The sequence below is a fragment of the Balaenoptera acutorostrata genome, chromosome 16 (assembly GCF_949987535.1).
Source record: "Balaenoptera acutorostrata chromosome 16, mBalAcu1.1, whole genome shotgun sequence".
Classification (NCBI taxonomy): Eukaryota; Metazoa; Chordata; class Mammalia; order Artiodactyla; family Balaenopteridae; genus Balaenoptera; species Balaenoptera acutorostrata.
In genome coordinates, this window is record NC_080079.1 from 7,398,263 (window position 1) to 7,426,137 (window position 27,875).

A 27,875-nucleotide genomic window follows, 5' to 3' on the forward strand; every position below is an offset into this window, starting at 1 on the left:
CACACAACGATGGCACGGCCATCTGCACTTTCGTTAAAAAATATTTCACTCCTTTTTATTCCCCAGTGCTAGTTTTAAGCCAGGTTGTTCTGTCTTCAACCTTTAATCCCGCTGTTTTTCTAGTACTTGACTTGGGGCTAGCGCTCAGTCAGGGTCAAGTGAAAGTTTCCTGCTGGGCAAGGTTCTAGATGGCTGGGTGTGTTGACACTGCAGAGCTCAGGTTAGCTGGCCTGTGCTCACCCCTCGGGCGCCCCAGGAACCCTGTCACCTTCCCAGGCCTTGGTGCCCTACTTGCGGAGTGAAGAATAGAAAACTTCCTTCCAGAGAGGGAGAGACTGACACGAGACTCCTAGTGACCAGGCCGTATGATTCAGCATCAGATAGGGCTTCTAGGGGGTTCCAGGGGAGAAGTCTGAGAGCTGGGGGTTCATTCAGGAAGGTGAGGAGAGAGCTGTTTCAAAAGGCCACACCAGAATCCTGAAACCTACAGTTGGCCAGGCCTTGGAGAAGGGCCCTTGCGAGTGCCGTGGGGAAGAAGCAGCCTAACCCATCACTGGGGGAAGGAGAGAGGGCCTCCAGCCCCGACATAAGGATGCCTGTGACAGCGAATTCATCATTACTGAACTGTCCACAGCTTGGTCCCTGCTTGGGGCACCTCCCCTGCAGAAGTCCCTCCCCTCTGGGATCTCTCACCTTGATCTGTCCTGGCAAGGCCTGGGGACAAGCCTCTGGGGGTTTCTGCAGCACTGGCGATAGGTCCCTGCTGGTGGAGGAGAGGTGGGCTCACCGCCTTGGCCTTGCCTTGCTGGGCACGTCAGCTAGCTATTGCTGTGTGGCCGGTCACTCCAGAACTTCCTGGCTTCTAGGCCGCTGAGCTCAGCTGGGACTGGACAGTCTGTGGTGGCCTCCCCACCTCAGCTGGGACGGCTGGGCCCCGGCCCCAGGGTCCTTCCTCCCAGTGCCTCCCAGCTCCCAGCTAGTCTCGGGTTCCTGTGTGAATTTGGATGGTGTGACGCTGACCCCAGAGGCCCAGCCTTGGAAGAGGTGCTGCAGCACCTCTGTCACTCTGTGTGGGTCAGACTGAAGTACGAGGCCAGCACATTTCCTGGGGCTGGGGAAGTGGACCCCCCCTCTTGGCGGGGGGAGCAGCAGAGTCACATTGGGAAGGGGGCAGGTGTCACAGGCCATCGGGAACAGTGCCAGGTACAGGTGAGGTCCTTGCTGTGAGGGGGTGGGTGCAAACCCAGGCACCTGCCACAGAGCCGAGCCCCACTCTGGGGTCTCTCTCCCCTTCCTCTCCAGAAGCCCACCCTTCTCAGCAGAACAGAGGGCTGTCCCGGAGTGACTGAGGAGGCCTGCGGTCTGCTCCTGGCTGCGGGGACCTTGCGTCCTTCCCCTGGGGCCTCCCTACATCTCCCCACTTCTTTCCCTGCTCACAGTATTGGTGGAATGTGTGCAACATTGACCTTCACCTTCCTTTACCCATTCCAAGAGGAGGTTGAGCGCACTTAAGCTTGGCCAGCAGATGTCAGCTAGCCTTGCAGGGCAGCTCTCAGGGCATTGGGGTCAACAGGGACTCTGAGGCCAAGAGTGCTGGGATCAATTAGTGATGCCTGCCATGAGCACAGAGGAAGAGTGGTTGCGTGTCTGCATCCGTCGTCCAGGTTTGCTTTACTTTCTCCTCTTCCTCAGCCCTGAACACACCAAGGTTCATCATAGCCATTCAGCTCCAGCCTGCATTGAATTTCAGGATGTTCCGATTTCACTTGTACTGTATTAGACAAGTTGACTTCCATATCTTGGCCCTGATTGAAACTGACTTCACGTTCCTGATTTTAATTTTAACTTAATTTTATTTTTTGGCTGTGCCGCGTGGTTTGTGAGATCTTAGTTCCCCGACCAGGAATTGAACCTGGGCCCCCGGCAGTGAAAGTGCCGAGTCCTAACCACTGGACCGCCGGGGTATTCCCTCATGTTCCAGATTTGAAGTACCTTGAGGAAAGCTGTTTCTTCCATAAGCCAGATTCCCTGTGTGTTTAGAGATCCCTGAGGGAGCGTCCACGTCTGGTTCCTCTTTGGGTCCCTAGAACCAGGCCAGGCTTTCACACGTCAGAGCTTGGAGGTAAGGAATTGGGAAGGAATGAGGATGGATTGGGTCTGAGGGTCCACTTTGGAGAGGGCAGCCTCAGCCTACAAAGCTGGTGAGCAGCTGAAAGCCCATGGGCCGACGTCCACTTCAGTAACTGCCCTTTACTTGCGCCTTGGCCGGGAGCCACGCTGTGATTCTATCAGGTCCTCAGCCTCCGGGCTGGACGTACACTGTTCCTTGGTCGTCACCTCCATCCCGAGACGTTTCTGCCCAAGATCCTGGGCCAGCAAGAAAAGGCTCACTCCCCCTCGGGCCAGGCAGGGCACAGGCAGGAGGACGCCCCTGGAGCGGGGAGCTATTGGGTGCAAAACAAGACGTGAAAAGCGAGGCAACCTGAGAAAAATCGGGTTCTCTGCTGTGCGGGGAGAGCATATCTGCACTTGACCGAGTTTTCAAAACCAAACTGTGGCCTGGCCACATCCCAGACTGGCCCGGAGGTGTGGGAGGGAAGTGGACGCAGCTCCCTCGGCCTGGGAGAGCTGCCCAGGGACACCGCAGAGAGAAGAGAGTTTGCCAAATGAAAAGGCAGATAGCAGTGTGGGAACAAAGATGAGATTTCCAACGGTAACTGCATTTTTTTTTTAACCTTAAAATAGTGCCACACTTAGCAGCATACATTTTTTTTTAAATGTCTTTATTGAAGTTTAATTGCTTTACATTGGTGTGTTAGTTGCTGCTGTATAGCAATGTGAATTAGCTATATGTATACATATATCCCCATATCCCCTCCGTCTTGCGTCTCCCTCCCACCCTCCCTATCCCCCCCAGGTGGTCACAAAGCACTGAGCTGATCTCCCTGTGCTATGCAGCTGCTTCCCACTAGCTATCTGTTACATTTGGTAGTGTATACGTGTCAGTGCTACTCTCTCACCTCGTCCCAGCTTACCCTTCCCCCTCCCCACCCCCCCCCCACCCCCCCGCACCCCATGTCCTCACGTCCGTTCTCTCCGTCTGCGTCTTTATTCCTGTCCTGCCACTAGGTTCATCAGTACCGTTTTTTTAAGATTCCATATGTGTGTGAGCGACACAATCTTATTGCGGATCACTGCCTCGCGGCCGCTCGCTAGGCCACCCATCCCCCTTCACCTGCCACATCGTCCCTCCCGTGAAAGGCGAGGGGAGCTGCTGTGGGGTGGGCACCTCCCCGGGGTGTCTGGGACAGTCATTGCCTTCCCTCACTTTCCAGAACTGCTTTCTGAATCAACTCCAGCCAACTGCAGAACATTTGTTGTTGACAGTTTAGAACAGTTTTTGTAACGTGGATAAACATGTTCACAAAGCAAGGGAGATGTCTCACCCCAACGTGAGGCTCCTCAGCCTCCTTTCCCAGGCAGGGTTCTGCCACCGCAGGCCCTGGGTGGCTGGGTGGACCCCTCAACACAGCCACGTTTCCGAGTTGAAAGCCGAGCCTCGGACAGGGGCTCATTTATGTCCCAAGGTCAGCATCTGGTTCCCGGTTTGGCCCCAGTCACGAGTTGCAGCTCTAGGTCGTGGCAATGCAAGCCTGTGAAATATGCCGCTTATCGGACCCTAGATCTGGTTCTGTGTCTGGCCTTCTGGGGATCAGACTGCTGAGCCCAGCCAGTAAGGGTTGAGCTGTGCTGCTTTGCAGGAAGTGGCCTTTTAATTGGGGGAGCAGCTGCCTTCAAGGGGAAGCTGTTCTTTGGGTGGCAGGAGACACGATCAGACCCTTGGGAAGCGGTTCAGGCTAGAGGGCTGCCGGTGCGGGCCTGGTGTGTCCTTCCCTGCCCACTCCGGACCACGCTGGGCTTTGTGTGGCCGCGTCTCCGCTCCCCGCGTGGCCACCTGCACGTAGGGATGGGAGCTGTGCATGCTGCCTTCCAGGCCACCTCGCCGGTCCTGGGGGCTGAGGATCCGTTTGACTGATTGCCTCCAGAGCCTCGTGCTAAGTGTGCAGGGCAGTTTGCCGTTTGTCTCAGGTCTTTCTAAGGTCTGCATGGGTCTCCCATCTGTGGACCTTTCCAGGTACTTGTTCTGGTGTCAGCTGTCTAGACGACTGGTGCCGCCCAGAGGGTCCTGGCAACTGCCTTTGGGCAGCAGTGAAGATCTTTGGGTGGACTTGGGCTGTGTGGTGGGAGGTCCTTTTCCCTCAGTGGTCCCAGCCCCACATGTGTGTCCTTTGGGGGCCTCAAGGGGTAGTCCCGCTGTACTTGGCCAACCCCCGTCAGGTGAGCAAGGAGGTGACCCTGCACAGGTGTGGCCATCCACACATGTGACCGTCATCCCGTTATCCTAGCCAGCCTAGCATGGGGGTTTTGAGGCTGCTGTGGTGTTGGGATGCTTCATAAAATCTGGTCCATAGTTAAAAGAGGGCTTTCTGGAGACTTCCCTGGTGGTCCAGTAGTTAAGACTTTGCCTTCCAATGCGCAGGGGGTGCCCGTTCGATCCCTGGTCAGCGAGCTAAGATCCCACGTGCCTCGTGGCCAAAAAACCAAAACATAAAAACAGAAGCAATATTGTAACAAATTCAATAAAGACTTCAAAAATGGTCCACATCAAAAAAATCTTAAAAACAAAAACAAACAAAAAACAAAAGAGGCCTCTCTGCCTGCTGGGTCAAACACGATTATTGCAGCCACTTTCCTTTGGGGTAAAACTGCTCAATAACTGAAATCTGAAAGCAGCAAATTCATGTCCCTGAGACAGTTCGGTTCTTGAGTTGCAAGCAACAGAAACCGACTCAGACCTTAGAAAATGACGCATGGTTCTGTAGGAAGGATGTCAACTGAACTCACACGGTGTCCAGAAAGGCCAGAAAATGGGTCTCAGAAACACCACAGGGCAGCTTTGCAAGGCAGGAGTACGTCATCCCTTTTGGCCAACAGCAGCCCTTTCAGCCTGTGTCGCCTGGGGAAGGAGCAGTTCCAAGAAGAAATATGGTGCTGTTATCCAAATAAGGTGGCATCAAGGCTGGGTGGCCAGAAAGTTACTGAAGTCCTCCCTGGGGCCCACCCCTTTCCACCTTGGAATTCATGAGGGCTTTGCACTTGGCATTCACTGGACCGCTGGCCACTCTTAACAAAACTCCGGCATCTCAGCCCGGCGTCATCTTTGTTTTCCACTGAGTGTGTCTAATTGCACAATTATTTGTGTGCAGCTGCAGCTCTAAGCAATACCAGGTCCAGGGGCAGACGTCAGAGCTGGCCCCGAGCTGGGGCTCTGCGTCCCTGCTTGTGCCAAAGCGAGCCTGAAACCAGCAAGTAATTGACATCAAGGGAGTTCACTGAGCTCTCTGCCCTGCAAAGTTAATGCTGGACAAGTTGTTGAAAGCAGTGCACTGGTACACTTTCCTAGGTGTGTCCAGTTGCAGCTGGAATTATTCTGAAATGGATAGACCAAGTTCATCAATGGAAAGGGGATTGTAGAAAGGGAATGGTCATTTTGACTACAGGGCCACCAGGACCCTCTGACCCTCATCGGCAGGTGTTTCCTCGGACTCTGCGGGGTCCCTGGTGCTATTTGAGGCAGTTCTCCTTGTTCCCTTACCTTGTCTCCTTGACTGCAAAATGGGAATAAGATCAATCAGCGTTGTGTGATTCTTATCAGTCTTGGAGTTTGTGGGGCTTCTTTCTTGGGGTCCTAGCAGTGTCTAGTAGTTGGTAGCCTAGCTTTTGATCACAGACCCGTTTTTCATGACTTCTCATTAAACGTTGTGCCGTGCCTTTCTCCCCTAAATTCCCTTGACCATAGAGGAAATAGGGCTTCTCCCTTCAGCCTGAGAGCCAGCCCCTGAGTTGGTACCCCATTTTCCATAGTCTCTGAAAGGATCATTTGCCATCTTAATACATACAGCTCTTAATCCATAATGTGTCAATTCTGTTCTAATACACTAAAATTTTTTCAAATTGTTAGAAGGGCTGAAGGATGTCGATTAACGTGTGAGGTGAGATAAAAAGTCTAATTGCAACTTCATCTTCCCAGCATTTCCTGGGGTCTTCTGGGTACCTCTGCCCCCGACTCCAGCAAGACTGTAGGGACAGAGGGTGCTGGGCAGGGTGGCTTGAAAGTAATTGGATTCCAAGGTGTGCAGGTGGCTTAGTCCCTTCTGGAACCGAAGGAGTATGTGTATACGGTATGGCCTCTTTCTTTGTAGAAGCAGACCTTGGCAGTGACCTGGCTAAGCTGTCTCTCATCCTCAGTGCTGGGGGGTCTCACGTGGTCCCTGTAAAGCCTGATCCTCAGCAGGCCCACACTATGGTCCCTGCATCTCATGCAAAACACCTGTAAATCTCGCCCACTCCCACCACCCACCCAGCTGTCCCCACTCAGCATCCTTCCCCAGCCTGAGCACCTCTGAGCAGCATGGTCCCTGTTGTATCTCCATCTCCTGCCTTACCATAAAGAGCCTGCAGCCGGTATCCAAGCCTCGGGCCTCAGGAAGCTTGGGGTCTTGTGGACCAGCCTCAGCTGCATTCTGCATGCCCAGCCTGAACGAGGGCAAAGGGTGGGTTTCGCCAAAGAGAAAGGCGACCCAAGTGGGGGAGGGAGGCGATCGCTAGGCAACCCCGAGTTTGTTTCCCAGGTAACGGGATGCATGCATTGATGCTGTGGATGGACACGTTGTGGTGACGGCCCCTCAGCCTCTCCAGACGCCTGCCTTGTGCCCACTGTCGTTTTCCCATGTGGTTGCTTTTTAATTAACAACTCGGATTTCCAGTCGTGATCATGAACTTTAAAAACGTTGTCTGATTAACCCTCCTGCCAGCAACCCCCAGTGTGAAGTCGGGGTGTTCTTCACCCTGTGGGAGGGGCAGCCCGGGGCAAGTGAGCACATCTGCTCACGGGGTCCTGCAGGAGCCCAACCTTGGGCTCCGTAGGAGGCGTGTGGGGCGGGGGCAGACTCTGGAGGAGGAGAATGGGTCCTTGGGGGTGTGGTCATCTCACTTGGCAGAGAGGGCAGGCGTAGGAGCTTTTGTGTGTGGACCCCAAGTTGGCACAGCCGCCGCACCTTCCAGCTGCTTCCTCCGGTGAAGTACTTTCCACCTTGTGCCTCCGTTTCCTCTTCTCTAAGGGGGACGGTGGTGCTGTCTCAAGGGTGAAGTGAGAAGGTGTGGGACCCATGCGAAATTACTGTTCCCCCTCTTCTCCCTCCGCGGGGTCTCCGGGGCTCCTGTCTGAAGCTGTCAGCCTTGGTCTTTGGGGGAACCTTCTCCCCATGTGCACACAACACCTCGGCTCTCGTGGACCTGTCAGTTGGGCAAAGCAGGATGCTAGTAGGGCACTCGCGAGCCCCCCAACAGCCAGCCAGCTTGGTGCCTGCTCCCCGCCTGCCGTGTGAGTTGAGGGCTGGTGAGGATGCGGGGTAGGGGATCCCTGTTCCCACTCTCAGGACAGAGAATGTTGAGGCTCAGCTTCACTTGGGGATCCAGGTCCTGAGGAGGCAGAAGGGCTTTGGCTGCCGCTCACGGGCTGGGAGGGACCATGATCGCCTGCGAGGCCCAGCCCGGGGCCGCCCAGAGGTGGCCTGGTCACCCCAGCCTGCTCTTCTGAGACCAGGACAGAAGCCTCTTCTCTGCTCCGTATTCAAAGAGGTGATTGTCCCCCGATGCTGCAGCTGTGGCGTGGGCGCGCCGTCTGGGGCGGCGGGCGTGTGGGCGTGCGGGATGCCCACCCCCCGCCCTGTGCAGCGCCAGTGGCACTGTGGCCACAGCACCAGACGGGGGGCTCCTCGTTGGGCATCTAGCCCAAGCGTGTGGCTGACTGGGTCCCGAGCCCTGGTGGCTAAGGAGGGGCCCCACCCAGTCTCGGGGCTGCCAGGAGGGGAGCCCTCGCCCGCCGTTCTGAGCTGGGAGGCGGAGGTCCCGCAGACAAGCGTGCCAGCGGCTCCCGCTTTGGCCTGCAGGAGCCCGATCAAGCCCAGTGGCCAAGATGGCCACCAGAGGAGAGGATAAATAGATTCTGTGTGTGGGGAAGGAGACAAGATGGGCTGAGCCGGGCCTGGTGCAGTGGCCACGATCAGAGTTCATCTGAACATCTGAAAACCTCAGATGCGTGGAAAGCTGTCTTGTTGTGACTTGTGCTCTGTGACGTCAAACACTTGTGATTTGATGAGAAAACGGGAGGTGCCCTGTCCTGGCCACCTCAGTGCTGCGGTATCTCCCGAAGCCCAGGGGTGTTTCTCCCATGCCCAGGGCGGGGGGGTCATGGTGATTCAACATCGGGGCCAAAATCCAAGACCTTCCCATGTGAATTTGAAAGGAATGGTTTTGTGGAGAGGATGAATTGCCCTGGGCTGGTGCGTGTGCCGCTCGTTTGCGTGCCCCTTGTGACGGGTCCCCGTGGCGGAGGGCGGACACTCCTCCCTCGTCTGGATTGGAGGCGCTGCAGCTGCGCTGGGCTGGAGAACCAGCACTTAGGCAGCGTGCAGGGAGGCCCACCCCCGGCCTGTGCCCCCCGAGCTGTGCGGTCGAGCATCCTTTGTCTCCATCAGAAGCACCAACACATGAGACGGCCCTGGCTGGTCTAGGCTGCTGACAAACATGCTTACTCGGTGGTCCTTTGGGAAATTCCGTTTGGTCTTTTGAGTCCCCGGCAAGCCGCTTGGCCTCACACGCACACCTTCTCCAGCATCTTGGACTGGCTTCCTCTCCTCACCTGGCGCAGGTGAGAGGGCCCCTGAGCCGTGCCCAGGGCGCCTGTCCCCCAGGGGTTTCCTCCAGGAAGCTCCCATGCGATGCTGGTGCCTCAATGTGTCCCATTTCATCTTGGACCCTCTGGCGCGTGTGTGGAAGGGCAGTGGGAACAGGGAGGCACAGCGGAGGGAGGGGCCGAGGGGCGGAGCCTGCTCCAGCCTGGGGAGCCGTGGGCAGCCGTGGGCCAGGCCCCTCCTGCGTCCCAGAGGCCTCTGGGCCTTGGTGGTCTAGGGGCATACGGGTAGCCACCGTGCTGGCCCTGGTGGCAGAGGCAGGTGCGGGCCTGCCCGGGTTCCTGGGCCCGAGTCCCAGGTGGCGGTAGAGCTTGCGCCGCAGCGCTGCCTGTTGGCTACGTGTGTGCTCGCGAATGGAGGCATCTCAGCTCCTGCGGCAAGGGGGCTGCACAGATGTTGCCGCTCGGTCTCCTTGGCTTGTCCCAGAATCCTCCCCGGAGGGAGGCACGTGGACGGCGGGGCGCGGTACCTCACTGGGAAGCACGGCCGGTGTGGGAGGCCCGGCCCCTCGCTGCGCGGTCCCGCCGTGTGTGGGGTGGGCCGCTTCCCTCACCCACCCCTCCCGTCCTGTCCCCACCTCCCAGGTATCCGCCCCCAGATCATGAACGGCCCCCTGCACCCGCGCCCCCTGGTGGCGCTGCTCGATGGCAGAGACTGCACCGTGGAGATGCCCATCCTGAAGGACCTGGCCACCGTGGCCTTCTGTGACGCACAGTCCACTCAGGAGATCCACGAGAAGGTGGGCCCCCTCCTCACCCCGCCCGCCGCCCTGGCCCCCCCAGGTCGGGTGGCAGCCGCTGGCATTCCGCGAGCGAGTGCTTGGTGCCGCCGCCGCCCTGACGGGTCCCCCGCCTTTCCACCCTTAGGTCCCTGCTGGCCAGTCTCTCTCACCTCCGTGTGCCTCCCTGGCCACGCCTCCACTCCCCCCATCCCCCTGGCGTCACCGAGCGGGCCCCTGAGCACAGCCGGGGTCCACTCGCCTGCGGGAAGCTGTCAACACCCAGGCCGCGTCCTAGCTGGCTGCTTTCCCGCTGGAATCCTCTCCTGCGTGTTCAAGGGCAGTGGGGGCCTCCAACCTGTGCTCTGCTCGCCCGTCACAGGTGTTAAATGAGGCTGTCGGCGCCATGATGTACCACACCATCACCCTCACCAGGGAGGACCTGGAGAAGTTCAAGGCCCTGAGAGTGATCGTGCGGATAGGCAGCGGCTACGACAACGTCGACATCAAGGCTGCAGGCGAGCTCGGTAAGTGCCTGGCGGGTGCCCAGCGAGTGCCCAGTAAGCGCCTGCTGGGGCAGAGGCAAGCCGGAACAGAGGACACACAGTGCCTGCTCCCGGCTGGAGGAGGGGGGCTGGTTTCACAGGGAACCTAGCCAGGCACACCTCCAAATACACAGGTAGAAGCATCCTGCTGGGTTCAGAGGCCCCACCTTGGGACCTGTGGGGCTGGGCCGGGCTGTGTCACTTGGGAAGGATGCTAAGCCAGACAAGCCACAGGCCCTTCCCTGCAGAGGGCATGGTGCGTGGCCACACCTCTGTGTTGACTGGCCAGGACCCATCAACCGGAAATTACTTGCGCTGGGTGCACAGCTCAGGGTTTCTGGGTCTCCTGCAGTCCTGGGATGGCGCTGTCTCCCCAAGGGCTGCTGTCCACACAGGAACCTTCCTAGGTCAGGGCCAGTGCAGGTGGACCACTGCACAGCCCCTCCTGCCCATCCCTTGCCATTAGGGGTTTCCAAAGAAGAGCAGAGGCAGCAGACGGACCCCCAAAGGCAGGGCTCCCGGCCGCTTTCCAGACCCCGGGCTGCAGGCGCCCTTAGGGGGGGCCTTGGCGTGGCGGCCTCCCTGTCCCGGCACCTGGCGTGGGCTCTGAGTGCGTGGAGCATTTGCAGAGGCTCAAGGGGCCACGCTTTGACTGCAGGAGTCTCCAGGCTGCCCTGCCGTCTTTGGAGGGGCCAGAAGGCTCCTTCTAGACCAGCCCCTCTCTGGTGACTGTCCTTGTTGTCTTTGAAACGTGCCGGCCCTGCACCCAGTGCGTGGGGCTGTGATCTGCCCGGTGCCCTGCAGCCATGAGGCTGAGAAGGGGTACCTCAAAATGGTCAGGAACCCAGGCCTTTATGCCCCTGCCTGCTCCCGCCCCAAGCCAGCTTCTCAGCCCCTACGGAGCCAGTGCTCCAAAAGCAGGCCAGGTGTATGCAGTGCCTCGCCCAGTCAGCTCAGCACCATCCCTGTGTGTCAACACCCACAAGCATGTGGTGTGACGGCTCCGCCGCAGCCCGCAGACACCCACCCGCCTGCTGCTGCTTCAGCCCAGGGCACCCCAGTGGGCTGCGGCCTCCCCCCACCCCTTGAGATCCCAGCCCGGGGGCTTGAGTGAGGGCTGCGGATTTGTTTTAGCAGTTAGTTCCCCTGCTTGCATCGGGGCTGCACCCAGTTCCTGAACCACAGGGTAAGTCTTGTGGGCGCGCGTGGTGGGAGGAACCAGGCCCCCCTCGGGGGGCCTGTTCTGAGTGGCGCTGGGTCTGGTCTGGTTCTTCGTGATGGTGCTGGGCTGCTCTGCAGAGCGGCAGGTGGCCTGGGAGTGGTGGCTTCGGCAGGTTGGGCTTGCCTCCCGGGTGAAGCCCAAGGATAAGGCAGGAGGTGGTCATTGCCCCGCAGGTGCTGTTCTTCCCCTCCCCTGTCCCGAGTGGGGTGCTGTGCAGAGGTGGCTCAGAAGATGGATCCTGGTTTTTCTGGGTCACCCCTGGCCAGTCTCCATCGTCTCACCCCCTTCCCTGGGGGGTCGCTTGAGCCTGTACAAGAGGAGGAGGGGTTATGACAGCGGTGGCTTCCCACATGCACCCCAGGCCTTTGCTTCCAGCCTCAGCATCACTCTGAGCCCCTCTTTGTCGCCATGGAGGAACTTGGGAGGATGCGAGTCTTCAGAAGCACGTCTACTGTAAACTACAGCTTTCCAGTTTTCCCTGGCACCGGGAAGAATGTATTTGTTTGAAGACAAACGTTCTTTGTGCTCTTGATAGGGCTGAAATCCCAAGTTCGAGCAGAGACAGAGAATGTGGCTCGACACCCCCGGTGACTCCAGATCCTTTCCCTTCACCTACCTCCGTCTCTGCAGCATCTGCCCCTCTTGACACCGCCACCCTCAGTGTGTGCGACATTGGGCTTCCTTGCCAGGACCCGGCCACTTCTCTCTGGGGGGCGGGGGAGGGGGGAGATGGGATGGGAGGTGCCCGCGAGGGAATGTCCCATCTCCGCAGTTGTAGAAGCTGCCTCGCGGGCAGACCCAGGGCCCGGGTGGGGCGGCCGTGTCCCCAGAGTCCCCCCAACAGAGGCCAGCCGGGGGACTGCGATGTTGAAAGATGTAAACGGCATGTCCGCGGTGGCCTTTTCGTTGATCCTGGTCCAATCTGATAAGGGAGCTGCTTCGGGGACATCTGCTGGGCCATTTTGAAGGCAGTTTTCAAATGTGGACTCTGCAGAAGGAAAATGGGCCCCTGTCCAGCTGTCCTTTGTCTCCAAATGCACTTCGCAGCTCACTCGGTCAGCTGACCTGTAATGAGGACAGAAGAGCAGGTGGCTCAGGTCTCTGCCCCTCCTGATGACGTCCGGGCCCACGGCGTGTGTTCCCGGGAGGGCAGCTCCCCTCCAGCGTTCCCTGGAGCCCATTCCTGAAGGCTTCGGGGCCCAGGGCACCTCGCCTCCGGCCCTGACACGATGGGCGAGGTGCTTCCTGTTCAGAGCAGGGAGGGGCTCTGGGCCGCCCGCCGCAGGCGAGGACAGCGCCTGGGCAAGTACAGGGATCCTCCCTATCTGTAGTGTCACCCCAAGATCCAGGAGGAAGCAGTGGGAGGTTGGAAGGCTGCTGGAGGGAGCTAGGGCCCAGACCGAGCGCCGAGCACTGTCACTCTGTGAGCCTTTCTGGCCAAGCTCGTTAACCTGGTGTCCAGCCTGGTCCAGTTCAGAAGGCGATAGAGCAAAGAGCAAAAGCATCAGCTGAGGGGACAAGCAGCTCAGCTCTTGGGCTCGGACTTCGGGTCCACGGGGGCTGCAGTCTTGCTCTGTGGGTGCCAGCAGCTTGTCCTGATGGCATTTGGAGAATCACCCTGAAGGTATGAAGAACAGATTAGAAGGAGTTTCCCCTCAAGAGGGTGGTCAAGGCTTTAGAGTTTCGGCCATCAGGGCAGGAGGTCTCAGGGGATGCCAGCAGCACCTCCTCCCAGGCCTTGGGGCACCCCAAGCCCATGTATCCTCTTTCCCAGGCCTTGGGGCACCCCAAGCCCATGTATCCGCTTTCCCAGACCTTGGCCTTGGGCTCTCCATACAGGCACAAGAGCCAAGGAGCTAAATTTCAAAATTCTAGTGCGAAGGCGGAGAGATGGCCCCACTGCAGTCCCTCGTCCCATGGGCGGGCTGGTGCGGTGCTTTATTTCTCATGGACGCACAGATTCTCTCCTCCAGCCTCATCACATCTCGTCCCACCTCCCAGGGCGCAGGGGGGGCCCCTGGGCCTGGGCAGTTGGCTGCGTCTGCAGCAGAAGGTCCACACTTGGCTGTTCTTCTGCTGGACCTTCCCCCTGGGCTTCAGGCAGAACAGATCAAGCCCCACGAGGAATGGAAATTGTCCCAGCTGCCAAAAGATTTTCTTATACCTCTGGCATCTGCCTCCGTCTCTCCAGACTGCAGTAATCCTGACTTCTAGTCTAGCCCCAGATCCTGTGCTTGGTTATTTCAAATGAAGTGGGTGCTGCAAGACGACTGACTTGCAGCTCGTGGAAGGTTTGTCGGCCTGGATCTCAAAACCTCATCCCCCGGCAGCTGGGGCAGCACATGGATGCTTTCACCCTGGGGGCTGTCTGTCCTCCCGAAGGGGTCACTGAGACCCTGGACCTCAGGGCAGCCCTCGTGGGGTGGCGACACAGCCGCTAGGAAGGGGTGCTCCACGCATTTGGTCCCGTTTTCTGTCCGGTGGAGCTGCAGGTGCTCTCTGACCACACTCCTGACCCGCCCGAGAAGATAGAGGAATGCAGGCACCTCACAGGTGGCCTGGCCCTGCACCCCTGGCTGTGACTCCTGGGGTCCCAAAAGGGACGTTTTGAGCTGGGCCAACATGCTCCCTGGACACCTGTGTCCCTCCTTGGAAAGCTGCTTGACTGGCAGGCCCCAGGCCTCGCCAGGGGAACGGGGCTGGATCTAGGCCCGCTGGCCCTCTGTGTGCCTGCCCCTCCCACATCTGGCAAACATTCTTCCCCAAAACACCCTCCCACTGAGGAAGGTCAGAGCCAGGGCCCTTCCTGCCTGAGACTTGGGGCGGTTCTCCCTGCAGTCCTCAGCTGCTGGCCTCCTGGTGCTGGGAGACTCTAGCCCTTCCTCTCTGTGCCTCACACAGAGCCTGAGGGATCGTCTTCACCAGCTGCTCTCAGCCCTGAAAGCTCTTTCAGAAAGCAGGGCGGGCACCTGTCTGCTCTGTTGTCTTTCTGTCAGAGCGGGAGGGTGACCAGGGTCCACTGAGCAAATGTGGGGCTGGATTCAGACACCGGCTCCGTCCTGTCTCAGCCCACGGGCCTGGAAGGTGTTACTTTCTAATTCTTCTGTCTTGCCTTTTTTTTAAAAAAGAAAAGAAAAGAAAAACAAGTAACATGTTCATTGCATTAGACTCTTAAAATACCATAAAACAAAAGGCCGGTCTCCATTACCCCAGCCCCGGCCTGGGAGGAGGATCCAGGAGGTTGCATTGCAAAGAGCCTCTGGTCTCCTGGACCCCAGAGACCGTCAGGAGGGGGCCCTACACGCTAGCTTCCTGGCGCTGGACGGGGATGGTGGACGGAGCTGGACCACTGTTCGCTTCTGGACGTGGGGCCTGAAGCACTGGGTGGGCAGGACATGGGGTCAGCAGGGGGCTGGGGGGTGAGCCAAGCCCCGGACAGAAGTCCTCCTGGGATGACTACGGGGCTGGAGGTCCCTGGGCATCAGAGCCAGAGGGCTGTGTCCCCTAGGTGACAAGCAGGCCTCAGAGACCCTCACCTGCTCGGGGCCATACACATAGTCTGTGGCTGAATGGGCCGCCTTTGCCACCCCTGCCCCTCAGCTGGGTGCACTGGGAGCCCTGGCGCTTCCCCACAGAACTTGGGGTTCTCATCCCAGCGCCTGGCTCTTGTCGTTTCCAGGGATCGCCGTATGCAACATCCCATCCGCGGCAGTGGAAGAGACGGCCGACTCCACCATCTGCCACATCCTGAACCTGTACCGGCGGAACACGTGGCTGTACCAGGCGCTGCGGGAAGGCACGCGGGTGCAGAGTGTCGAGCAGATCCGGGAGGTTGCCTCGGGGGCAGCCCGCATCCGCGGGGAGACGCTGGGCCTCATTGGCTTCGGTACGTGCGCCTGCACCGCCGGGGCCGCCGCAGGGACCGCCTGGGGGAGGCAGGCCTGGCCCTGGAAGTCGGGGTGCGCAGCGGCCGTGCCTGCGGGAGGAGCTCACGTGGGCCGGAGGAGGGCCCTTGCCCTTCGCCGGGCTGCCTGGGGTGGGAGGTCAGAGGTCAAGACTGACCAGGGAACTCGCCCGGAGGTAAGATCTGGGCTGCTTCTGGAAGAGTGGGTCCGACGTGCCTGGGTAGGGAGGATGCGGCGGGTGGGCGCCCCCAGGAAGGCGTCGTGCTCCCTAACTGCCCCGGGCAGAGGGGAGGGGCCGGTGGCTGAGTGGAGACTCAGGCAGTGGGCAAGGCCCAGCTGGAGGTGCCAGGCGGGGGTGGCAGTGAGGAGTCACTGAAGGATTTTTGCGCCAGAAGGTGGCGCGGTCAGGTCAGCAGCTTGGGAAGCTCCTCCAAGAGAGGGGGCGTGGTGAGGCCTCCCTCCTCGGTGACACAGCCGGCGGCCCTGGGAGCGCCTGGGGCAGGCTCCTCGGCAGGAGGTGTGCCGGGTGGAAAACAGGCGGCCTGCCACGGCTCTTGGCAGCGCTGGGCCCCGGGTCGAGCCCCGACTCGGCAAACGGGAGCCGGCGGGGCGGGCTTGCTCGTCGCTGAGTCTCAGTCCCACCGCTCGCCGGCTCTGTGACCTTGAGGACAGGGCCCGACCTCTGCCTCAGTTTCCAATCTGTAAATTGGGAGTGAGCGTTGCACAGTTGCTGCCGGGAAGCACCCGGGGCGCGTTGTGACTGCAGTGCTTGGCTCCCAGAAGGCCCCCCCGGCTGCCAGTTAGCCGTCAGCTCGGGGCTCTGTTTCCGAATGACTGAGGGCAGGACCTCTGGGATGGCCACACTGCCTCCTCGTCCCACAAGCTCCTGGCCAGGAGGCCCGGGTACCGGCTGGAACAAGTAGGAGGAGCTGGGCTTCTTCCAGCAGCGCACATCTTTCCAGCACCTGGGTCTGAGTGCTAAGAGCCCAGGTTTCAGGGGGTGATCGCACTCAGGGAGCTAATCCTTTCGCAAAAGAGTCTGTCTTCATTTTTCTGGAGTGGAAGATACAAAATGACTCAAATGCTGGTGCTCTGTGAGCCGCAGCGCCCTCTGCTGGTGCCCGCGGGGCTTCCCCGCGCTCTGGGAAGTGGGTCTTGGAGACGGTTCTTAGAACAACGTGCCTTCTTACGCCGATGCACAGGCCTCAGGTGGGCTCCGGCCAGGGTGCAGAGCCTCACCTTGCGAGTGGCCCGGCCACGTGGTAGAACACTTGTTTCCAGGGCGTCTGACCGCAGCCATCACAGCAAGTTCTTACGGGGGACGTTTCTTCGGCTGTACCCTTTGCCATCCATCTTTTGAAGGCCAGTCCCGTGATTCCAGCCCTGTTTACTCAAGACTGTAAGCCAAGCACTGCCACAGTCCCGGTGCCCCCCTGCACACTAGGTTTTTCCTTGCCACCTTTCCTGGTCTCTCTGGAGCCTCGCAGAACTGTAGGCAGAGCTGAGGCAGGAGGCGGCACGGTCATAGGCGGCCTCACGCCCCTGCTGCCGCCCTGTTAGGGGCTGAAAGCCTCCGCTTGCCTAAGAGTCGGCCGAGAAGCAGCAGCAGAGCCCAGAGTGTGGAGCAGGTTCCACCAAACCCAGTTCATGCCGCCGTGCGCGGGCCTGGATGGGGCGTTGTCGCGAGCTTGACCCCAGCCCAGGCCGGGGGTGGGTACTGCTCAAGGCCAGCCTCCGAGTTGGGAACAAGCATGAAAAATCTGAAGGGAAAGCCTGCCAACAGTGACACAGTATTTTTATTTTATGTTTTTTTAAGGCCAAGGCAATTGGGTTCTCCTCTCTGAGGCTGGGTTTTGATCAAGTCAGTAAGAGAGTTCATCATCAGGTCTTGCAAAATTTAGTCAGGAAAACCCCATGGCTGAAGTGGAGCCAGTGGAAAGATGAGGGTTCGTGAATTTATGAAAAGCAGAGCCATGGGGAAGGCTCTGGTGACTGGCCGTGACTCTCCGCCCCGGGCACTGCCACCGGGACCCCATCTTCCGTGAAAGTGTGTTAGGATGCGGGGGGAAGGAGGGCAGCTAAGGGCCGGCAAAGCGGGGGGTGGCGGGTGTGCTGGTGTTGGCCGTGAGCTCCCAGCCGCTGCGTGGTGGGGCGCTTGGTTCCGAACCTCGGGTACATCAGACGGGGGTCCTCGGGTCACTGCTGCTCTTCCCGCCCCTGCCGTCGGGCTGGCTCGTCTGCAGTGTGGCTGTGCTTCCTGGCTCACCATGTCCAAGTGGTGACACTGAAGAGGGATGGCACGAGGGGCGTGACCATGGGCGACCCTGCAGCTGTCCCTTCTGATCAGAATGGCCTTATCAGAGCTTGGCCTCCAGACCATGGCGGTGGTGTAAGTGCCGCCCGTTTGGATTGCAGTTCAGCAGGAGGTGGAGGCGGTCCGCCACCCCACTGCCCTCCCGCACGCTTCCCTTCTTCCCTTCTTCCTCCTGCACATTTGAGCAATGGTTTTCAAGCCAGATTTATTCTGCGCTCTCCCCAAATCAGCCCTTCCAGGTATCATTCACACCATTTTGTGTTCAAGCTGAAAACTGCTCTGGGAAGCAAGAGGCGCCGTCCATGGGGGTCAGCGGGTTTGCGCAAATGACGGCCACTCGGGAGTCAGGGAAGCCTTCGCGTCCTGTTAGGCGACGTCGCTTTCTAACTTGTTGGAGGCCTGACCCGTGCTCCACGCGTGCTCAGAGCCCCGCCTCTCAACCAGAGCACTTCCCCACATCCATCGGTGCTCAGGCCAGACTGCAGTGGTCAGTTTCGATCACCGTTCATGAGCAAAGCCAGTGGCAATTACACAAGAGAACAGTCCCTGTCCGACACTGAGAGCAATAAAGAGATGAAGCTCAGGTTAAGAAGCCCACTGTATAAGCAAACAAGTAGGGGAAGGAGAAATAGGAAGGAGATAATACCGGTGATGGTTGGGAGCTGGCACGGGGAGTTCTAGATTGTTCTCTCTAGTTATGTCTGTGCTTGAAAATGTGCATAATAGGAACTTGGAAAAAAAACCAACTACTCTGGTAGCAAGTACAGGTGATAAGCGCTGCCCTGCTCACCCAGGAGCGTTGGCCCAGCTCCGGCCCCAGTGACCTGGGGAGGAGTGCTGGACTCAGGTGGCACCAAGCCCTGGGCGTTCGGTTCTCCCAGCACCACCACAGATTGGGTCCAACCGCCAGAAGTGCTGGAGGCAGCAGGGCTGCGGCTGGGCACCACGCAAGGTCCCGGCCTCGGGACGAGCGTCGGCAGGAGGGGCGGGGGCCTCGCTCACCTGGACGCTCTCTTTCTGCACAGGTCGCACGGGGCAGGCGGTTGCCGTTCGAGCCAAGGCCTTTGGATTCAGCGTCATATTTTATGACCCCTACTTGCAGGATGGGATAGAGCGGTCCCTGGGCGTGCAGAGGGTCTACACCCTGCAGGACTTACTGTATCAGAGCGACTGCGTCTCCTTGCACTGTAATCTCAACGAACATAACCACCACCTCATCAATGACTTTACTATAAAGCAGGTAAATTGGAATAAATGGTCTCAGACCCTGGACACTTCTGTCAAAACCGAAGGGGGAATGGGAAATGGTCCCTGGACGCACCAGTGAGCGGGGAAGAAAGTCCCCCGAGACATCAGCAAGGAGCTGGGCGGGGCCCCCTCCGTGAGATGGGCCGTGGTGAGCGGGGAGGGGCAGGAGCTGGCCCAGGACCCAGCAGGGCCCTGCTCTGACGAGGCCTGGCCTCCAAGACAGCCAGTCGACAGCTCACGGCTCCCGCCGCCCCAGCTTGCAGCCCTCTCTCGGGATCAGCCCCCCGCTGTCACCGAGGCTCCACACTCCCTTCCCCCGCAGCCGCTGTGCACGCGTCAAACGCCCAGACCCACCGCCATCCACTGCCCACTGCTGCGCGGCTCTCTTCTTCAGACCCCGGTGCGGGCTCCTCCCAAGGCGGCAGCGGCGGCACCCGTTTACCAGCTTTTCCCTCCCCCTCGCAGATGAGGCAAGGAGCATTCCTAGTGAACGCGGCCCGCGGCGGACTGGTGGATGAGAAAGCCTTAGCCCAAGCCCTCAAGGAAGGCAGGATACGAGGGGCGGCCCTCGACGTGCACGAATCGGAGCCTTTCAGGCAGGTTTGGTAGCTCAGGGCTCGCGCAGGAACTTGCAGGAGCCCGACTGTGAACTCGGGGCAGCTTCCCAGACGGGTCCTGGGTGGGCACCTGGAGACGAGGTATACAGCCTCTGCTCTTCTAAGGTCTGTGCTGTATTCTCACCAAGTATAAAAGGGCCAGAAGTTCCCCCAAAGATGATCAGAAAGGGGAGAGGCAGAAAGAAAAATGGTGGAGAAGAGCAGGCTTTTTCTGTACTCTGGATTACTCTGGTTGGAGGCAGGCTAGTCGGCCCTCCCTAGAATTGTTCCTTCTTTCCGAGTCCCTGATGATGCCTGACGCTAATTACAGTTTTATGAGTATGTTCTTAAAGTCCCAACCCTTAGGAAACAGACTGCAGAATCCCCCTCTGTTTTATCTGTGTAGCTAGCATTCCACACGGCCAAGGGCTCCCTTTTGACGAGCAGGGCAGGGAGTGATGTGCGTTGTTTTTCTCATTTACTGTGTTTTTTGTATACTCATCTAGCTTTGCTCAGGGTCCCCTGAAAGACGCACCGAATCTCATTTGTACGCCCCACACGGCCTGGTACAGTGAGCAAGCCTCACTGGAGATGAGGGAGGCGGCCGCCACCGAGATCCGCCGGGCCATCACAGGTGAGCCCTCCGCCGCGCTGGCCGCCTCCGATCCCGGTGACGGACGCGCGGAAGGGGGCGTGGGGCTTTGCTGCGGGCAGAGATGGTCTCTAGGCGTCAAGCTGAAGAAATTCGGAGTGAGCTGGGCCCCGTTTCTTCCAGAGGAAACCAAGTCCCTTTTGTATTGCCAGTGCCAGTCTCGCAAGCCTGGAAGGAGAGCCCCAGGGGGAGCCATGGGCAGCTCCCTCCTGTTTGGCTGAAGCCCAGTGTGGTTCAGGCCCTGGAACAAGTCATATGTTGTGGAAATAAAGGCCGGCCCTTCCTATCACAGAGTGAGAGACTTGCATTGTAGCTTGTTTCCCGCATAACAGAGGAGTATAACATTTAAGTCATTGTGACCTTGAAAAATACGTATGATTACTTTTAATCATCTTATTCCAGGTCGCATCCCAGAGAGCTTAAGAAACTGTGTGAACAAGGAATTCTTTGTCACAACAGCTCCCTGGTCAGTAATAGATCAGCAAGCAATTCATCCAGAGCTCAATGGTGCCACTTACAGGTGAGGAGAGGAATGGGCTGAGCCCTGCTCCCTGGGGGAGGGCGGAGACGGGGGACTTGGGGACGTTAAGCCAACCTGAGCACTGGTGGGAATTACATACACTGTCCCCTCCTCTCAGTTCTTCCATTCCTCATTTCCATGGAACAAACATAGTTTGGGGACAGAGCCGAGAATTGGAATTCCTATTTTAAAGGGGTGCGGGGTATGGTGGGTTGTGCATTCCCCAGCAGGTCTGAATCACTGTTCATTCTGAAGCTGCTTGAAAACCAGAGGGTTTCTAGATGAAAAGGTACAGAAAAGGTCAAGGAAAAGGGCCTGATTTTGTTTTCTAACTCGAACCTTCTGTCCAAGGAGAGCATTCTGGCCAAAGCCCAGTCCATTGGACTGGGGGGCGGGGGGTGTCTGTTTCTCCGTGAAGCAGGAAGTTTGACCCCAGGGGCACGTGACAGTGACAGAGTTTGGGTGTGACTGAGGCAAAAGAACCTGCACTGGGGACACGAGCCAGGACCAGGGGTTTTGTCTGTGGTACTTCCATGGTTCTCTTCCCCCAACGTGGCCGGTTGCAGGGAAATAGCTCCTCTCGCATAAAGGAGAGAAGCTGCAGCGTGGAATGCCAGAAGGGAACTTTTGTTTTGCTTACTCTGACCCAGGACTGCCCCACCTTGGCAGTACTGGGCCAGATGTCCCGTGCATTGTAGGACGTATAGTGGCAGCCCTGGCCACCACCCGCTAGATGCCGATAGCACCTCCCACTCCCAACGGTGACAGCTAAAAACGCCCCCCAGACATTGCCCGAAATCCCTGGTTTTGAACCACTGCTCTAGGGGGCGATTAAATATAGTTTGTGTAAAAGGACCCATACATGAAAGCTCCTACTCTGGGCAAGGAAGCTAAGCGGTTTCTTCCCAAGTCACATGGCTTTATTTACATGCAGCATGTTCTATTAAAGTCCCACTTGTTTTACCCTCATAAGCATTTTCAAGCATCACTTGAGCCCAGCACAGCACCAGATTGGATTCCCCTGTTTGTCTGTGTTGGTGGCCTACCCTTTAAGGGCCGCGTCCTAATTATTCCTCTAGACAGAGCAAGGCTCCTTGGCCCCTTGGAAAACTGCTTGTGCTGGAGGGTTGCAGCTCGCAGGGATCCTGTTCATCAGAGTGCTCCTGGACAGTCCCTGACCAGCGTCACTGTAACAGGCCATAGGACGCGGGGCAGCGTAGCTTCCACAGGGAGAGACACCGTCCCCTTTACCGCAAGTGTGAAGGGTTTGATAACTTGGAGAGGAAGACTAATTCTAAAGCCCCTGCTTCATAAGTATGTTTTGTCCTCAGTGTTTAAATACAGAGTCACATCTGTGCATAATGTCCGTGTGCTCGGGCGTGCGCGCGCACACAGCCATTCCTGTGCCTGCAGGATAAGATGAGCCCACGTTCAGGTGCCCTCCAGGTATCCTCAGAGGGCAGGCATCCAGCCCATCACCAGCTCACCATCTCCCCTGCTGCTGCCCTGTCCCCTCCCACATCTCAGGTTACGGGAGCAGGCAACTAACCAGCCTAGGAAGTCACACTTAGCAAGCATACTTCATGCCGTCTGTTAGGAAATCATAAAAGCCTTTGATATAACTGATGAATACTTTCTAACGCAACCGGAAAACTTGGAGTTTATTTTGTCCAAAACATTTTCCAAATGCGACACGGTTTCCCCAGACACAATTAATTAGTATAGTCTATTGCTGTTGCCTAAAAGCTACAAAATTAGTGCTTTGATTGGACTAAATAGGCTTTGTTGTTTATGAATTAGATGTCCGTGTTTAAATTTTCTATGTAGCTTTCTCCTTGCTTTGGAGGTAGTAAGTATGACAACCCATTCCATAAAAAAGGCAGAGCAAGAGCTTGGCAGCTTCTGGGCCCTGAACTTAACCGGCCCTTTCTCTTGTGCCCGCCCTCCCTAGATACCCGCCAGGCATCGTGGGCGTGGCTCCGGGAGGACTTCCTGCAGCCATGGAAGGGATCATCCCTGGAGGCATCCCGGTAACCCACAACCTCCCCACGGTGGCACACCCCTCCCAAGCTCCCTCTCCCAACCAGCCCACAAAACACGGGGACAATCGAGAGCACCCCAACGAGCAATAGCAGAGAGTGACGGAAGGTCATCGTTCAGAACACCTGGGACCAAGAGACAGTGAAAACTAGATGAACTACGAGGAAAGGAATTTGACGGTCTTTTTAACGGATTCTGGACATACGCATCATTGATGTTGCAGTGTTAAAACTACAAAAGAGCTCGAAGCCAAGACGCGGGAAAACTGAAGATGTCGTCTGCTTGCGGAAGCGCTGAAAAAGACTAGGACGTGATTTATTAACGACCAACTTCTGTTATTGTGTGTTAAGTTTTTCATCTGTGCATCAAATCACAAAGAATAAATAGATCTTTTTCCTTTATCAGTCCCTTGGACACAGCAGGTCCTGAACACCTTGCTCTAGAATGTTGCATCAGGAGTTCCAAACAAACATCAAAATAAAAAATATTAAGAGGAAATCCCCACCCTGTGACTCTAGTCCCTTCGGTCCTCGGGGGCTGGTGACCTCTTTTGCTAATAGGAAGATTGATTAAATTACTACAAAATGGGGAGAAAACTGTTTGCCTGTGTTAGACAACCGCGAGCATAAGAGTGAAGACAGTACAGGCTCCTGTACAGAGAAGTCTCTCCCATCTGAACTGCATACTGAGCGGGCAAGTTGGTTGTGAGTTCAGTAAAAACCCTCTGATGATGCAAAAAAAAAAAAAAAAAAGTATTAAGTTTCACAAGCTGTTTGTACTCAAATATATTTTCTCAGTTTCAGATCCTCAGCTATTTTATTGAGTGGAAAGTCTTGAACTGAAAGCGTTCAAGAAGAATAATGTTGCATTTCCTTATGTCTCAGGAAACACTTTTTATGGTAACTTGTCAGATTGTCTATGAACAAACCCACTTTTTTAGACATTGATAAAGTCTTCTTTTCTTCACGTGATATTTTATACAAGAACACTTCAGGTGTGTTATTAGATGTGACTGATTTTAACAAATCCTATTAGATTTGTATCAACTAGTTACATGTTATATTCATAGTCTTTTGTGAATCATCGCCTTTTTGTTTAAAAGATGGCCTATTTTGAGCCTTTGTATAGGTACATTCCTGTTTTTGTGACAAAAAAAACCTTTAAAACTGTCCCAAACAGAAAAATAATGGCTATCAGAAATGTTTTGTTTTAGTGTGAGTTACCGTTACTGTATTTGTTTATTGTAAAGGTGGACATTTAGCGTTCAGTGCAGTTTTCAATAAAAAGTAATAAAAATTTCTGTTAAGCTCTGAAATTCAAGTACAACTCACCAGTGTAAAAGTTCTCTCCTTGAGATGTTTAAAGGCAACTGCATTTTCAATTAGCCAGTTTCCCAACTCTTGTTATTCCGAGGTTCAAATACTTTTCTATCAGTCATCTACCTTTTCCATAACCAGACGCAAGAATGCTGATAATTACTTCATGTGATAGTTTAATTGAAAAAAATCAAAACTTCACATAAGTCCATCCTTATCAAATCATGCCATCCTTAAGATGAAATAGTGGGTTAGAACTAAGTCAATTCAAGAAACAAAGTTGGTCAAGTTTTAGAATTTTGATTTTAATTTACCCAAAAGCAAAATTATCTGGCTCAAGCATTAATGCAGGAAGGGAGGTGAATCTCAAAAAAAAAATTTTTTTAATGATATTTACAAAGAAATGTTGCAAAATAATTAACATCAGCCATTTCCATAGGTTAGGAACTTTCAGTTGATTTTATGGGTCTTCCTTCTTAAATAGCATTAAACCCCTTACTACTAGCAGTATCTGCAAATGTCGATCACGTCCAACAATTCCAGGTACTGAACTCCTTTTCAACCGCCTCCCCCCACCCTTTCCCATTTAAAAAAAAAGTCATGGCAACTTAAAGCATCAACCTCCTCACTCATTTCAAGGTGGTGGTCCCATCCCAACTCGCCCAAGAAAAATTACACTGAAACCACCCGACACGGATAGAGGTATCCTGGACAGAGATGGCGCAAATGGTTACTGACCTATCACTCCGGGGAGCAGAGTGGCCGCTCAAGGTCTTCACAACCACTTGTCAAACAGGCAATCAGTGAGGGGGTGACGTATGCACAAAAAGGAGACCCCAACCGCCTATGCACAGCAATAGTCCCTTAACACAGATTAAGTCTGTGACACGATGAGCCTAAAAACCAAAAACAAAAAAGGTCCAAATCCATGGTGCACCTGGGTTTTAATTGACAGAAAACACCACACTGTATTCTCCCTAGAAAAAGAACCATGAAGTCCATACAGTTAAAGGTATTACTGTCCGGAGTCAACCAAAGGACATACAGTATCTGTCACCCTGCCATATATCATCTGAGAAAGGACTGCAAACTCTTATCTTGGGACAACAGTTATGGCTGTTTGATAGTTCAAGAGCTTAACATAGCATTGATTCACCAAAATGTTGGCCTTTACCAGCCAATCTGCTGTGAAAACCATTTAAAGCCCCATCCCTGTCTGGAGCCTAAGAAACGGAGTCATATATATATATATATAATTCTTTCCCACAGGGAAGAATGCTGTACCTGTTAAACTAGATGTGGTCAGGGTCACTGATCTATAAATAAATAAATAAAGAGGCACCTCAGGGGACACACCACGCAGCAAACACAACACACGGAGGCTAAAGGCCGAGCCTGCAGTTTTCTAAACAGCACTGACTGTAATGTAGACCCTAGCAACTAGATGCTTTTCCCTCAAACATTTCTCTTCGGCTTCTTAAACTGGGAGAGCAGTTTTTGCTTAACAGCAACTAGAACAGGATGTCTGGCCACTAAAGAATTCTCCCCCTATATATGGAGAAAAGTTTATAGGGATGCTGTGCTATGTAATCAGAATGGCAGCCTTCTAAAAACTTAATTCTGTCCAAAATGAAAGCAAACCATAGAGTCAATTTGTAAGAAAACATTAACCATTTGAAACAGTAACATACACCATTATTACATCAAAATTCATTCATATGGAATCAAATTGCAAATATTTTTCCTGCAAGTTCTAGCATGCAGCAAAAGCGATCATCCTGGGAACACGTTTCAAGGAGTGTTCAGAGAGGGAAGAAAGAACTAAAGATATGACATCTCATAGGTAATTTTCTATTTTTAGTATTCCAGCATCAAATCTGAGGTTGTGCACATTTTAATAGCATCTAAACAGAACTTAGAAGAAAACAAGAAGTAAATATTTCAAGGTTTTCACAGCCTTTTCATCAAAGGGAAGGAAAATTGTGTGTGTGCGCGCACGTGTGTGTTTGTGTGTGTGTAGGGCTTCTTTCCAAATTCCTTGCCACATCAATAGTCTACAAAGTGCTTACCAGGACACTAAGTCTTTGTGTTCCTGAGTTAGGTCTGAAATTTTTACCCAGTTTTGAATGTATACCTGAAGTGGTCAAATAATACTTTTTGTAGAAAGTTTTCCTACCTAAGATTATAGTTTTAACTTTAAATAAGAATGGCCACAATTAACCAACATGCAAAAATTCTCAGACTACTCACTGAGAAATTCATTATACAATGCATTTACCACCTTACTGCGTTCTTAAATCTTTATTCTATACTGAACTGATATTCCCAATTAGCCCAAGCAAAGGCATGCCTTTCTAACACAATTTGCTTAAAGCAGAGTTGATGATAAAAGACAGTAAGAATCCACAGACCCTATGCATGGCAACCTGGGAGAGTATAACATTGTCAACAGGGTCAAGTGGGCAAATTTCACACGATTCATTCAGTGAGGGGTGGGCCGGCTCCCCCAAGCACTCCCCCGCCAGCACTCCCCTCACTTACATCCACCGAATAACTATTCACAAAGAGACTGCTGCCCAGAGTCTGGTAGAAGAAGCCCCATCTTAAGGGCACTCTTCCAAACAAATAAATACCTAAACACTGAAAAGGGGCATATCAGAAACTTTTAAAAAGACAAAATAATAGAAACCAAAACCCTTTCCAAAACAAGGGAACAATGTCTATGCAAAGTTCACTCAATAAAAAATCCTTACTTTTCTTACAGTTTGTTCCTTAAAGATTTTATTTTATTTTATTGGGCACAACAGGAACTAAATTATTAATAAAAATAAAAGCTTGTTTTTATTTTTATGTTTTGCTGTGGATAATTTGTACAAAAAGTTTCCAAATCTCTAACGAGCTCTAGTGAGACATAATGTAAAATGGATCTTTTAAGATGGAAGTAGAATGCCAGGTTCTGCTTAAAAAAGAATGATCTCAAAGGAACAAAGAGTGATCTGCCATGTGCTTTTGGAGGTGCCCATGCTGGAAAAAACTTCTCAATAATATGACGATGCTGGTACAACTTTTCCTATTACACAATTTCTTACACAACCACATGCATTTACATTTATAGACAGATTTACAATTTGAAAGGAAAAAAGTTCTGTCTTAATAAAATTCATTTTTTACAAACTGTAGTCCAAAGTTCTGTCTCCTCACACAGCAGATGCATCATCTCCATTGGGTGTGGATCAGAAAAACCCTTCCAAGCAGATCCTGCCAGATTTGCTTCACTTCATGCCATGCACTCTGCTTGGAGCACCACGGTAACGTGGAGGTCACCAGAGAGCTAATACCTTGCTCTTCTGCTCTTTGATTATTTTCATTCATCTTCATCATCTTCGTCTTCCTCCCCATCAGACAGGGATGTACAAGGCCGGATCTGTCGGTAGCGGTCAAGCCATTTTTCTACCATTTGCGTGACCAGAGGGTGATTCCGCCGCCGAGAGCTCTTCTGCATGGCCACGAGAACTCCTCCCTCAGTCACACAGCACTCCAGCCACTCCCTGAGCAGCTTTTCTTGCTGTTCCTCATTACCTAGCTTTTAGAGGAATGTGAAGAAGAGGCAAAATAATACAACAGATCAGAGACTTGACAGGAAAAATTTAACAGAAACCTACAGCTGGTATGATTAATGAAAAAGGCCAGAGCAACGAAGTGTTTCAACATGGTTTCCACCTCCCATCAATTTTATGTTTAAAACCCAGTTTCCTGTGGTTAAATAGAAAAAAACATCAATGGGAAAATTCACAGAAAAACCTAGAGGGAAGAACAGCCTAGTAATAAGTTAATTTGTTTGATATAATAGCAAAAAGCAAATGTTATCTAATAAGCTGATCCTGGCAAAGAAAAAGCTAGAAAGAGAAAGTTGCAGCTTCAAACAGAACAAGGTAAGTTTACGCAGAAAGTTATGTATATAGGCTCAAGTTACAAAAATTATC

General features: G+C 54.5%; 2 protein-coding genes across 14 annotated transcripts in view; one reads left to right on the forward strand and one right to left on the reverse strand.

Moving 5' to 3' along the window:
* Positions 1-23,902, forward strand: part of CTBP2 (C-terminal binding protein 2) — a 164,435-nt gene extending 140,533 nt beyond the window's left edge. For all 10 annotated transcript variants that reach the window (XM_057530385.1, XM_057530380.1, XM_057530384.1 and 7 more), the window contains 8 exons: positions 9,401-9,555; positions 9,917-10,061; positions 14,981-15,187; positions 18,546-18,760; positions 19,234-19,364; positions 19,871-19,998; positions 20,419-20,536; positions 22,488-23,902. In XM_057530385.1, coding sequence (XP_057386368.1) covers positions 9,418-9,555; positions 9,917-10,061; positions 14,981-15,187; positions 18,546-18,760; positions 19,234-19,364; positions 19,871-19,998; positions 20,419-20,536; positions 22,488-22,668 — 1,263 coding nt within the window. In that variant the 5' untranslated portion in view covers positions 9,401-9,417 and the 3' untranslated portion in view covers positions 22,669-23,902. The remainder of the gene's footprint in view (positions 1-9,400; positions 9,556-9,916; positions 10,062-14,980; positions 15,188-18,545; positions 18,761-19,233; positions 19,365-19,870; positions 19,999-20,418; positions 20,537-22,487) is intronic.
* Positions 23,903-24,176: 274 nt separating this feature from the next.
* The window catches only part of ZRANB1 (zinc finger RANBP2-type containing 1), a 70,639-nt gene continuing 66,940 nt past the window's right edge, over positions 24,177-27,875 (reverse strand). For all 4 annotated transcript variants that reach the window (XM_057530388.1, XM_057530386.1, XM_057530387.1 and 1 more), the window contains one exon: positions 24,177-27,475. In XM_057530388.1, coding sequence (XP_057386371.1) covers positions 27,257-27,475 — 219 coding nt within the window. In that variant the 3' untranslated portion in view covers positions 24,177-27,256. The remainder of the gene's footprint in view (positions 27,476-27,875) is intronic.